Source organism: Megalobrama amblycephala, linkage group LG15 (assembly GCF_018812025.1).
Source record: "Megalobrama amblycephala isolate DHTTF-2021 linkage group LG15, ASM1881202v1, whole genome shotgun sequence".
Taxonomy (NCBI): domain Eukaryota; kingdom Metazoa; phylum Chordata; class Actinopteri; order Cypriniformes; family Xenocyprididae; genus Megalobrama; species Megalobrama amblycephala.
The window spans coordinates 22,934,721-22,947,317 of record NC_063058.1 but is presented as its reverse complement, the minus strand read 5'-3'; the positions used below and the strand labels follow the sequence as shown (position 1 = coordinate 22,947,317).

Below are 12,597 nucleotides of genomic sequence, written 5' to 3'. Positions count from 1 at the left end.
TCTTGAAATTTAACGAGTTTTTTCTCGTAATTTAATGAGTTTATTCTCAACATTTTATTTCAAATTTTTTCTCGAAATTTTAGTTTTTAGTTTTATTTAACAACAATAACCCTGCAAATTGATTGATTTAATTAAGTCACATGCTGATTAATTTATCAAAATAATCATGAGATAATAATGAGATAATAAAAAGGTTCAGGAGGCATGTTTAAATGAGTTGTTTTTGAAACATTTTAAAGATTTGGAGGATGTAAAAAAAAAAAAAAAATGCAGGAAGGATTTCATGACTTTTAGGGTGAAACATGGTCAGTTTGGTCCTCAGCGTAATGAATGCAAAAGCGTGGCTTGAAGGGTTTACGCTTTTGCACAAACAATGGCATTAGAAATGGACATGACCATAAGTGCATGCTAGTTTGGCTGTGCTCGATCATGTGATGATAAATTGTTGATGTTTACGTTCAGTCAGATTCATGAGTCAAATATAATGTAATGTGTAATGTTTAATTTGCTTGACAAAATGCATTTCAATTGCTGTTTTTGTGCTTTGCATTCATTAAAATTCAAAACTCTGTGTGCGTGTGTGTGTGTGCTCATCTTCCATGCATGAGTGTGTGTGTATTTGTGTATATATGAGCCATCATGTGTGTTTAAGATCACATGATTCATAACTGACATTTCTATTCTGTGTTTTCTTGCATGGAACGCTTGATCGAGTCAGTAAGATATATATTTTTTTTTTTTGGCAAACACCAAAAGGACAATTTCTAATCACGTCAATGATAAAAGCAGCAGATCTGAGGAGTCGAGCATCAAACCCACAACCTTTATCCCAGAGCTATGACAGCTACTATCGCCAGCAGGCAATTGCCAAGTCAACTGCAATCAGATGCACTTCAGTGGCTTCATACATATGCTTATTTTTAGATATGTGTTAGACCTCTGAAGGGAGAGCTGAGAAAAAAAAATGAACATGTCTGTCATGATCACACCAATGTCTTGTAGTTGTTCTGCTGTACACGTGCTGGTACACTTGATGTGTAGTGGCCAACATGTATCCATAATCCTTAGTACTCAAGTCACACCTTTGTAATACAGTCCATATTTGTAGAAGTCTTATTTTAATCAGTTTTTATTTTATTATTTTATGTAATTTATGCATACTAGGCATGTGACGTAACACATTTTCATGTTGCGATAATTGCTGAAGCTTTTATCACGGTATGCTGTATTATCACGATATTTAAATAATTTGCAAAAAAGTGTTGTCATACTATAAAAGGTTTAATAACTGTTTGATTGTGTTAGCTCAGCTATAAATAATAAATAATACAGTTACTTTTATTGTAGTCCAGAGTAATGTTTAAATTTGAAAACTTAAATGCGAATACAAAAAAGCTGATGCTGTTTGAAACATTAGTAACACTCTACAGTAAGGTTCATTAGTTAAATATTAGTTAATATATTAACTAACATGAACTAACCATGAACAATACATTTGTTACTGTATTTACTAATCTTCGTTAACGTTATTTAATGAAAATACATTGTTTGTTCATGTTAGTTCACAGTGCATTAACTAATGTTAATGAGATTTTAATAATGTATTAGTAAATGTTGACATTAACATTAAAAAGATTAATAAATGCTGTATAAGTGCAGTTCATTATTAGTTCATGTTAACTAGTGCAATTAACTAATGTTAACTAATGAACCTTATTGTAAAGTGTTACCGAAACATTTAAATACTAAAAAGTAGCACAGCTGCTTTGCTTATGGGTGTTACCGGGGTAACCGCTGCGTTTCTGCTGTTCCATCAGCACCATTTGCTGTCAGAGAGTGAATATGCATTTTCATTCAGCGCATCTCACTCGTTCCGCCATGCGCTGATCATGCGTGTTAGGCTTGCTTACATGAGTTTGTGCCTCTTTGATGCAGAATACAGTGGTTTTGTGTTTTTTAAAGGGTTAATGGATAAAGTATTCTAAAAATCTGAAAAATTCATAATAAATAATTATTGACTTTATTTTGAAGTGCCCACGATAACAATATTGTGCATGTTCATTACCGTGATATATCGTATTACCAGCACGTCTAATGCTTACTAAAGGAAATTCATGTCTATTTTATTTTATTCCTTTTTTATGCATACTAAAGGGAACTCAAGTCCTATTTTCCATATTTTTCCATGTCTTTTTATTTTATTTTATTTTATTTTATTTTATTTTATTTTATTTTATTTTATTTTATTTTATACCAAAGGGAACTCAAGTCCTATTTTCCATGTCTTTTATTTTATTTTATTTTATTTTATTTTATTTTATTTTATTTTATTTTATTTTATTTTATTTTATTTTATTTTATTTTATTTTATTTTATTTTATTTTATTTTATTTTATTTTATTTTATTTTATTTTATTTTATTTTATTTTATTTTATTTTATTTTATTTTATTTTATTTTATTTTATTTTATTTTATTTTATTTTATTTTATTCAAGTCCTATTTTACATATTTTTCCATGTCTTTATTTATTTCATTTTATACCAAAGGGAACTCAAGTCCTATTTTCCATGTCTTTTTTTTATTTTATTTTATTTTATTTTATTTTATTTTATTTTATTTTATACCAAAGGGAATTCAAGTCCTATTTTACATATTTTTCCATGTCTTTATTTTATTTTATTTTATTTTATTTTATACCAAAGGGAACTCAAGTCCTATTTTCCATGTCTTTTATTTTATTTTATTTTATTTTATTTTATTTTATTTTATTTTATTTTATTTTATTTTATTTTATTTTATTTTATTTTATTTTATTTTATTTTATTTTATTTTATTTTATTTTATTTTATTTTATTTTATTTTATTTTATTTTATACCAAAGGGAACTCAAGTCCTTTTTTCCATATTTTTCCATGTCTTTATTTTATTTATTGTATTTTATTATGCATACTAAAGAGAACTCAAGTCCTATTTTCCATATTTGTCCATGTTTATTTTATTTTATTTTATTTTATTATTTTATTTTACTTTACTTTATTTTATTTATTTATTTTTATGCATACTAAAGGGATCTCAAGTCTTGCCTTTGAGACATATTTCTTATTTGTCCATGTCTTTTGTTTTGGGAACTCAAGGCACCCTGCAATACAGAAGTTTTGCGAATGCATGCTGTTTTTAAGGCATATATTTAATGGATGTACAGTAACACAACATTCAACATTTAAGAAGAAGAACTCTCACAAGCCAGTCAGAGTGTCTTAATAGTGAACAATTGAATACAGTGCTGACCTGGAAAGTTTTCATTGTGTTTTCATCTCGATTATCGATTTTCTCTTAGTTTCTAAGTGGAAACAGATTATTAAGTAGCTGGATAATGGCTGAATAAATGGAGGACAAGGAAAGGACGTTGAATGCTTCTGCTGTGAGCATGTCGGCAGCTAATTGTCTTTATAAACAGCGGAACAATCAATACAGAGAGATGGGTTCAATAAACAGGGGATTTTAGGCATCTTACATTTCTTTAATACGTGATGCCTTATCTCAGTCTTGGAAAAGGGCATCACCACTTCACATCAGACAGCTGAATTAATTGACGAATTAACCTACTGACACGTTCATTCGTTTCTGACATGAAGGTGCTTTGCCATCAAACTCTGGCATGAGATCAAGAATATAATCTTTGGCCTGATTCATGAGGCCAAACAGCGATCATGTGTTGTGAAGTTATAATGATTAACCTGAATGTAAGGTCGCATGGATATAGTTTAAGACTTGAGAATTCATTTGTCTTTTAGTCTCGTTGGTTGTCTTCCATCATGAGCAGCAGCTGTATGAAACTAGATTTGATGTTAATGGTTTGTGTTGTATAGGGATAGATGTGATTCCACTATATCAGGTCACGGTAAGGGCAGTGGTCGGGAAATTAGTTTCTACATTTGGTTCGATTTATTGGTTCAAGCCCAAGTTCGATAATAACCTCCTTCTTCTGCTCCTGCAGGTCTTGCATTGTACTTTTGGGACTAAACCACAGTTTAGTCCCAAATTTTTAATTTCGATTTGTTTAATTTTATTTTCTATTGTTAACTTTTTAGTTTTAGATATGTTAACTTTTATTTATTTTATATTATTCTATTTCCCATGTTATTTTTATTTTAGTATTATTATTATTTTTTTTTTAATATTTTATTTTATTTCCCATTTTATTTTTTATCTTCTAATAACTTTTGTTTAATTTTATTTTATATAATTTATTGATTTCTTTTTTCTTTTCTCTTATTTTTTAGTTAATTTTTGCTATTTCATATTATTTTTCGCATTGTTTAATTTTCTTTTCTGTTGCTTACTTTTATTTAGTTTTTCATTGTTAACTTTTATATTCTGTTAATTATTTTGTTCATTTATTTATTTATTCCTGGCCCTAATAATTGAGGCTGAGACCATGGCTTTTCTTTCATGTTTTGTTTTGTTTTGTTTTGTTTTGTTTTGTTTTGTTTTGTTTATTTTGTTTTGTTTTGTTTTATTTTATAAATTTTATTTGTTTTATTTTCATTGTTTTATTTTTTGTCTTGTTTTATTTTACATTATTATATGTTAAGGATTTTGTTGTATTTTATTTGTAAATATATATAAATGATATTTGTTTGTTTGTTTGTTTGTTTGCACTTAGGTATGAAAGCTTTTTGAAAAAGTGCCCCAAGTCTCCTTAAAGTTTCTTCTTTGCTTTCTAGCTTCATCAATTAAATGCCCATGATTTGATTTCCTGAAGACTTGGTAAAAATGGACTGCAGGATGACTTGATGCCTAAAACTCTTTAAAAAACATGACCTCAGAGAAGCAAACCTTCCTTAACACTTTCATCCCCCAAACTTTAGACAACTTATGTGTCCAAAGGTCAAGCCTCAGGTAGTCCTTCTGCATTTCACTTTGGCATAAACCTCTCAGAAGATGCATAAAACATTCTAATCCAATAGTACGAACCAGCGTAGCAATCGCAGCTCTTCACTTTTGCCAAAAACACAATGCTAGCAGCGACGGTTCTCAGTGATGCAGTTACACAGTTGGCTGTGGTCCATGCCTGGTGGACGGTATTGTAGAGACGCACCCTACAGAGATGATCTTTCATGCTCTCTACATGACTGAACGCCCTCTTTAGAGCAAAAACTGTCTTATTTACCATTTACTCAGGCTACGTTTCAACGGTATGAGACTCTCAAGCATTCAACTTCTGTTGATTAGGTTAGCACTTCCCTTAAGAGAGCTGGCAAACACACCACTTGAGCATGAGCTCCATCAAATAGCTATTAGTATGAATCTCCCTCGAGTCCACGAGGTGTTTCACTCGTAGGAAATTAACTAAGATGTAGCGGTTCAAAAGTAGCCCATTTCACACATATGGGAATTGTGTATTTGACCCTAATAATGGAGACTGATTCTCCAGGAGTTTTTGGAGCTGTCGATTCATCACATCTCATCTCATATGCCATCATAATTCACATTTTTGATCTTCTGTCCCGAATGCTCATATGAACTTGTTTCGTTTGCCTTTGTTCTCTTTAAATACAGCACACTTGAGCTGATTCATTGTTGATGCTGAATATTAGCCGTGGAGTGTTATAATGAGATACATCTTCAGGCAGTGTACAAGAGTGATTCACTCCACTGCGGATGATATCTGCAATGCATATACTGTGAAAAGTAATGCCGAGATCAAGTCAAAACTTGTGCCTACACGCCACGCATAAATTACAGTAGGATGGCTCGTTTGTTTTAGGCACGTTCCCTTTCCGTGTTGTGCTTTCCACAGAGCACTTTGAATTACTTCTGTCTAATTGCAAGTCTTGAAAATGAGGTCTAACCTGTGATTAAACCAAGACTTGGCTTAATCAAAACATCTCCTCCACCCTCTAATCATTCCTTCTGTATTGTCACAGTCTTTGTATGAGGCGTTTGGATTGCACTAGCGAAAGGCCGCAATCAAGTCGTTGATTAGAGAATGGTCAGTGTCCTGCATCAAGATGAAGACGCTTACACCAAATTTGTTCTGGATATTTTTTTACAGCAAAAACAGAAGCATTGCACAGGCAGTTTACGTGAGGGACAGTGTGTGATCCGCCTTCTGTCTGGGACTCATTATAACTGTTATTGACCCCATGGGTGTCGGAACCATTGTACGTGGGTGGGACAAGATCCACCCTTTTTTTTAAGACCAATGAAATTGGACCCACTCACTTTTACCTTCTCTAAAGGTGATGATACACTTGTTAGGCACTTTATTTCAACTTTTCAAATATTTTCTTTGTTTTTGTTAAATATAAATGCCTTTCCGATCTGATTTGTGATAGAAAAAGGGAGAAGAGCGAGTTTGGCAAAAGGCGGATTCGAACCCGCGTCAATCGCGTCAAAAGCTACATTCATGTGCCATACTCCCTACAGCCTATGCCACTACAGATGTTAAACAGGATGCGTCTTTTTAGTATTTAACTGAAAACATTTGATGGCTAAATTACAGCTAACGCACATTATATTTGTCACCTGTTGGTATTTTAAGCATTTTAAGCGTTTTGGTTGATTTTAAGCGTAAAATGATAGTTCAAAGTTCACTCTCCTTTTTTTCGCTCCACTGCTGCTGAGAGGCCGCCATCTTGTTTGAATTTTTTCTGAAATCTCCAAGCCGGTCATGTGATCGGCTGCTAGCATTCTGATTGGATAATCTCAAAAAATTGCCCACGACCAATCTAAAGTATCCAGATATAAATTTGTTGCTCATTCTCAATGGGAAAGTGCCCAAGCAACATTGCTCAAAAAGTTGTTTTCTTTTCAGAGCGCCGTCAGTCAAATCCATTTCACTTGAGGAATGCCCTAATAAATTAAACTCTATTCCGCATTCTAGCTACAGCCTTGACCTCCATGCTACTGCTTCCTCAAATCCATTCCACTTGGCTCATTCAGAGCCACTATTTGCACCTCAGTGTGGTTGTTTATGCAATAATAACATAGTGTAAATTATTGTATTTATTAAAATTATTAAAGGGATGCCGCCTTATTGGGACAATAAAGCCCTCCCTTTTATTTCCACTTTTCGAACATTTTCTTCTTTTTTATTGAAAATAAATGCCTTTGTGATCTGATATGTGATGGGAAAAGGAAGTGAAGCGAGTTCGGCAAAAGGCAAATTCAAACCTCGGGTCGATTTGCGTCACAACTTTCTGCTATGCGCCATACCCCTGAACTATCACTGTTGTAATCAATCCTGTGTCTTCCGTCAGTTAGTGTACATAGTGTTTGCCGAGGTTCGCAAATAGACACTCCGTTAGTTAAAAGGCACCAGAATACAGGAAATGGCATCTACTCCAGTAAAATTGTTTTGGGGGAGGATCCACCCACATTTTTTTTTTTTTTTGCTTCCAATGCCCATGATTGACCAATTTAGTCTTATTCTATTTTTTATCATTACCTTAAATAATTCTTAATGTTACATTCATAATATATTCCATGCTTTGAAACTTCATTTCATTTCATATCATACATTTTTATTTTATTTTCAATTTTTATTATTTTTTTAATTATACATAGTTCTGTCATGAAATGATAATTGCAGCGTTAACTACTGGCACAAGCTGATTGCTCCATGTCACATCTGCAGCCAATGAGCTTGTTGCTCACACATTTAAATGGCAGTTTGCAGCGCGCTTCAGAGTTCCTCTAAAACCCTTCACCTTCCCCAGCTCCACCTGTATAGATCTGCTATGGGTTATTGATATATGCTATTTGTGCAGCAGCACTATGTCTTATCGGCATATGTATTGGCAGTAGCAAGTTCCTGTTCTTGCAATTCAGCAGCAGCAGCAATTTAGCAGCTGCGTAGCAGATCTATTCCACCAAGACCAAATACATTAACATTGTCATATCCATTACCATGCTAACAATCTTCCGAGAGATGTCATGATATTTTTAGACATATATTAGATTATTTTGTTAAAGGTGCCCTCGAATGTAAAAATTGAATTTACCTCGGCATAGTTAAATAACAAGAGTTCAGTACATGGAAATGACATACAGTGAGTCTCAAACTCCATTGTTTCCTCCTTCTTGTATAAATCTCATTTGTTTAAAAGACCTCCGAAGAACAGGCAAATCTCAACATAACACCGACTGTTATGTAACAGTCGGGATCATTAATATGTACGCCCCCAATATTTGCATATGCCAGCCCATGTTCCCAACATTATAAAAGGCATTAGACAAGGGCAGCCAGTATTAATGTCTGGATGTGCACAACCAAATCATCAGACTAGGTAAGCAAGCAAGAACAATAGCGAAAAATGGCAGATGGAGCAATAATAACTGACATGATCCATGATAACATGATATTTTTAGTGATATTTGTAAACTGTCTTTCTAAATGTTTCGTTAGCATGTTGCTAATGTACTGTTAAATGTGGTTAAAGTTACCATCAGTTATTACTGTATTCACGGAGACAAGAGAGCCATCGTTATTTTCATTTTGTAAACACTTGCAGTCTGTATAATTCATAAACACAACTTCATTCTTTATAAATCTCTTCAACAGTGTAGCATTAGCCGTTAGCCACGGAGCACTATCAAACTCATTCAAAAGCAGAAGTAAACAATATAACAGTATACAATACTCACATAATCCGATGCATGCATGCCGCATGCATGACGAACACTTTGTAAAGATCCATTTTGAGGGTTATATTAGCTGTGTAAACGTTGTTAAGGCACTGTTTAAGGCAAGCGCGAGCTCTGTGGGCGGAGAGCACGGGATTTAAAGGGGCCGCAGCATAAATTCGGCGCGTTTATAATGATGCCCCAAAGTAGGCAGTTAAAAAAATTAATAAAAAAAAAAAAAAAGGGGTATTTTGAGCTGAAACTTCACAGACACATTCAGGGGACACCTTAGACTTATATTATATCTTTTAAAAACATAATCTAGGGCACCTTTAAAGTTTCTGTATTGCTTTATCTAGAGTATGTTTACAAAAAAACAATGTCAGTGTTATTAAAACGATCCCCATTCACAAGGATCCTCGAAAATGACTAAAAATGCTGTATTACACAAGCCAGGCCAGTAGTTGGCGATGTCACTTTGTAAAGAAAGACGCCTGCGCACATACGCATTCTTTTACAGAGCACTCGAGCCAAACGCGCCTGGCTATAGACTAAACACATAATACGCATGTGCATGACATCACCATTTTCACAGATTTGTGTTTTTGTAGTTTGCACGGAGACAATAATGGTATCGTTTTCAAAAGTTTGCATTTTCAGGCCCCCAAAACGCAGTTGTCGTGTAACGGAACGAAAAAAGTTTTCCGTTTTTAGTTGAAAATTGTGTCGTGTAAACGGACCCTTAATTTTCCTTTATTTTTTATTATTATTTTTTATTTTTCTTAAGTTTTATTTTATATTGCTTTGTAAAATTGGGTTATTGTTTTGGGTTGTGTTTTGTTGTGGTGTGTTTTGTTGGTTCCCTTTCGAGGGAACTCAACGCTTTGTTAGACACTCATCACCACCTGTTTTTGGTGGTTGTCAGTGTATTACAAAGTTACAAAACAGATATATAGTATAAGTTGGTATATCAACTAGGCAACTTTTTTAAAAAACGCTGGTGAGTAAAGAGTTATATATATAGTAAAGAGTGAGTAAGAGTTAGATATATGTTTTTTACTGTAAATTTAAGTTGCCTCAAATGTTGCTACCATATTTTTTACGGTAAATTTCTAGCAACCATAGCTGCCAGCTTTTTGCCGTAAATTTCAAAGAATTTTTTACAGTGTCGTTTTTTGTTTTGCTGTGGTACTTTTCTTTTTGTCTAGCTTACTTTTTTGTGTTTACTAAACAGGATGCAGGTTTTTGTGTTGAAAAACAAAACTACACATTCTCATATGCATTTATTCAGTTTGCACAATTTTTCTTTTTGGCAATACAAATAGTACAGATTTTGTCATACCGATACAGTGCACTAGATTGTGAAAATTGACCACCACTATGCCACAGTTCCCAGAAAGTTCACCTACAGTATTTAGGGAGAACTTTCTTTTATCAGTCATCTCACTTTATTAGTAATTTCTAAACTTGTCAATTAAAGGTGCAGTAAGCAATTTCTGAGAAACAATGTTGATATTTGAAATCACCAAAACACAAACGCCCCTACCCTAAAGGATGATGCTTCTATCTTGATAACTCCTCCCCCAAATTCACAAACACGCTATGCAACACAGGCATCTCCCCCTAATGAGTGGACAAGCCCCTTACTGCTGATTGGCTACAGGTGTGTTTTTAGCATTTCTCCAAAATTGCTTACTGTACCTTTAATTGGCTCATTTGGTACTGCTACCTGGTACGCAGTAATGCTGCATCTTAAATGATCAAGTGTGCGTGAGACTCTGAGCAATCTGATTATTTTGTTGCTCGAGGTGTGACATAGCAGTGAACAGCATTTTCTGGTGAATCCTCCAGACCCACTCCACGGCTGACTGTATGCAGGTGTTTTAATAATGCATGATTCCCCATCTCAGGAGACGCTCATTTGATACAAACTCTCCCTCCTCACGATCTGCTCTGTATACTGCTGAAATTGCTCATCTGAGACGACTCCTGTAGGCCCGAGAAACCTCACCAGGGCTTTGTAATGATGGAATGATTTTGTAAAATAACAGATAACAAATGATGAAGATCCTCTCATGCTTTGTTAGCAGTTTAGTCAATTGTTTTGTTCAGAATATGACCCTGATTTCATTTTTAGCTTATCATCGATTGTAATTTATTCATCCTGTTGGTTGAATGAATCTGGAGAATTATGCATACTTTGTTTATGCAGAAACCCTGATGTTTTTATGTCTCAAGTAATGTCTAATGTGTTTACTGATTCATCGTGGCCACGGGAGATTATGTAGCTGAGGGCGTCTGATTCAGCATTGCACAGTGTTATGACAATCATAATGTTGTTTCATCTTTTCGGACAGGAAGTGCCAAGACCCTTGTTGTGTTTAATGAAAATGGAGATGCCCCTGGACGCTATGACATCTATCAGTATCAGATAACAAACAAGTCGGCTGAGTACAGAATCATCGGCCACTGGACGGATCAGCTGCATTTAAATGTAAGGAGTTCATCTACATTCCTTTTAAAGTGTGCTTAAATTTTAGAGGCTGCCTATAAAATAGTTATTTACTTTGATAATGATGATTATGGTGTAGATGACTGTCATTATGATTATGGCAATTAGACTGTACAATTAGTGGTGTTGAATTAACACCCGTAATTCAGAAGGAATTTTTGCTGCATAGATGTAAATTTAACTGTGTATGTGGCGTAAATGCTGATTGGCTGATTCTTTATTTTTTTTAAATTCCTATACAAGTTCTTAACCCTTAAACAGCACCATAAGATACATTTAGTCTCTTGTAGGAGGCATGAGAAATAATTTTCCACCCAATATTGTTATTATTATCATAGTTGAGTTTGTTTTGAGTATGTGAGTCATATGACTTGGTTCAAATGGTCTTTGGTCGTTTTGTCAGTCTGACCTAAAACCAATAAATCCGCCCATGATGCTGAACATTCTGACTCTGCGGAAAGTAGTTATATATTAATCTTACTTTTCTTCAGTAAAAGAGCTAATATTAATTGTGAACATCTTTGAAAGATGCTGAAAAGGAAAGTAAAGTCATATGTTGTTCATACTGTTATTAAACCAAAGTCAGCAGGATTACTTGAAAATTAAATGTTGTGTCATAAATTACATGATATGCTTGATTAGGGATGGAGATAAACTCTGCATGACAGCTGAGCTCAAGAGCTAGAGCTGCCAATCCCTGAGGTTGAAGATGAGTCTCAAGATGCACATCAGTAATGTTTCTTTTTTCCAGGGCACCTTTATTAAAGCTACTTAAGGCCTGGTTTCACAAACAGGGCTTAGATTGAGCCAAGATTAGACCTTAGTTCAATTAGGACATTTAAACCGCTTTTATAAACATGCCTTAAAAAAACATTACTGGTGTGCATCTTGAGACAAAACAATACTGACATATTTTAATATGGGTAACACTTTATTTTAGAGTTTTTTAACTAGTTGCTTATTAGCATGCATATTAATAGAATATTGGCTGTACTTATTAAGCATATATTAATGTCTTATTCTACATGACCTTATTCAACATTCTTAATCCTACCCAATACCTAAACTTAACAACTACCTTACTAAATAAGAAGTAAATTAGAAGTTTATTGATGGAAAAGTTGTAGTTAATAGTAAATACATGTACTAAAGTGTTACCTTAATATGCTTTCAGTTTAAACGGCTCAATAATGTGTTTTAGTCTGGGACTAGGCTTAAAGGATTAGTTCACTTTCGAATGAAAATTCGCCCAAGCTTTACTCACCCTCAAGCCATCCTAGGTGTATATGACTTTCTTCTGATGAACACTATCGGAGAAATATTAATAAATATCCTGACACATCCAAGCTTTATAAAGACAGTGAGCGATACCAACGAGTATGAGCTGAAGAAAGTGCCTCCATCCACATCCATCCATCATATACGTGTACTTCACATGGCTCCGGGGGTTAA

At 33.9% G+C, this 12,597-nt stretch overlaps 1 protein-coding gene across 3 annotated transcripts in view; it reads left to right on the top strand.

Moving 5' to 3' along the window:
- The window catches only part of grm8b (glutamate receptor, metabotropic 8b), a 205,872-nt gene that overhangs the window by 172,133 nt on the left and 21,142 nt on the right, over positions 1–12,597 (top strand). For all 3 annotated transcript variants that reach the window (XM_048158683.1, XM_048158682.1, XM_048158684.1), the window contains one exon: positions 10,991–11,127. In XM_048158683.1, coding sequence (XP_048014640.1) covers positions 10,991–11,127 — 137 coding nt within the window. The remainder of the gene's footprint in view (positions 1–10,990; positions 11,128–12,597) is intronic.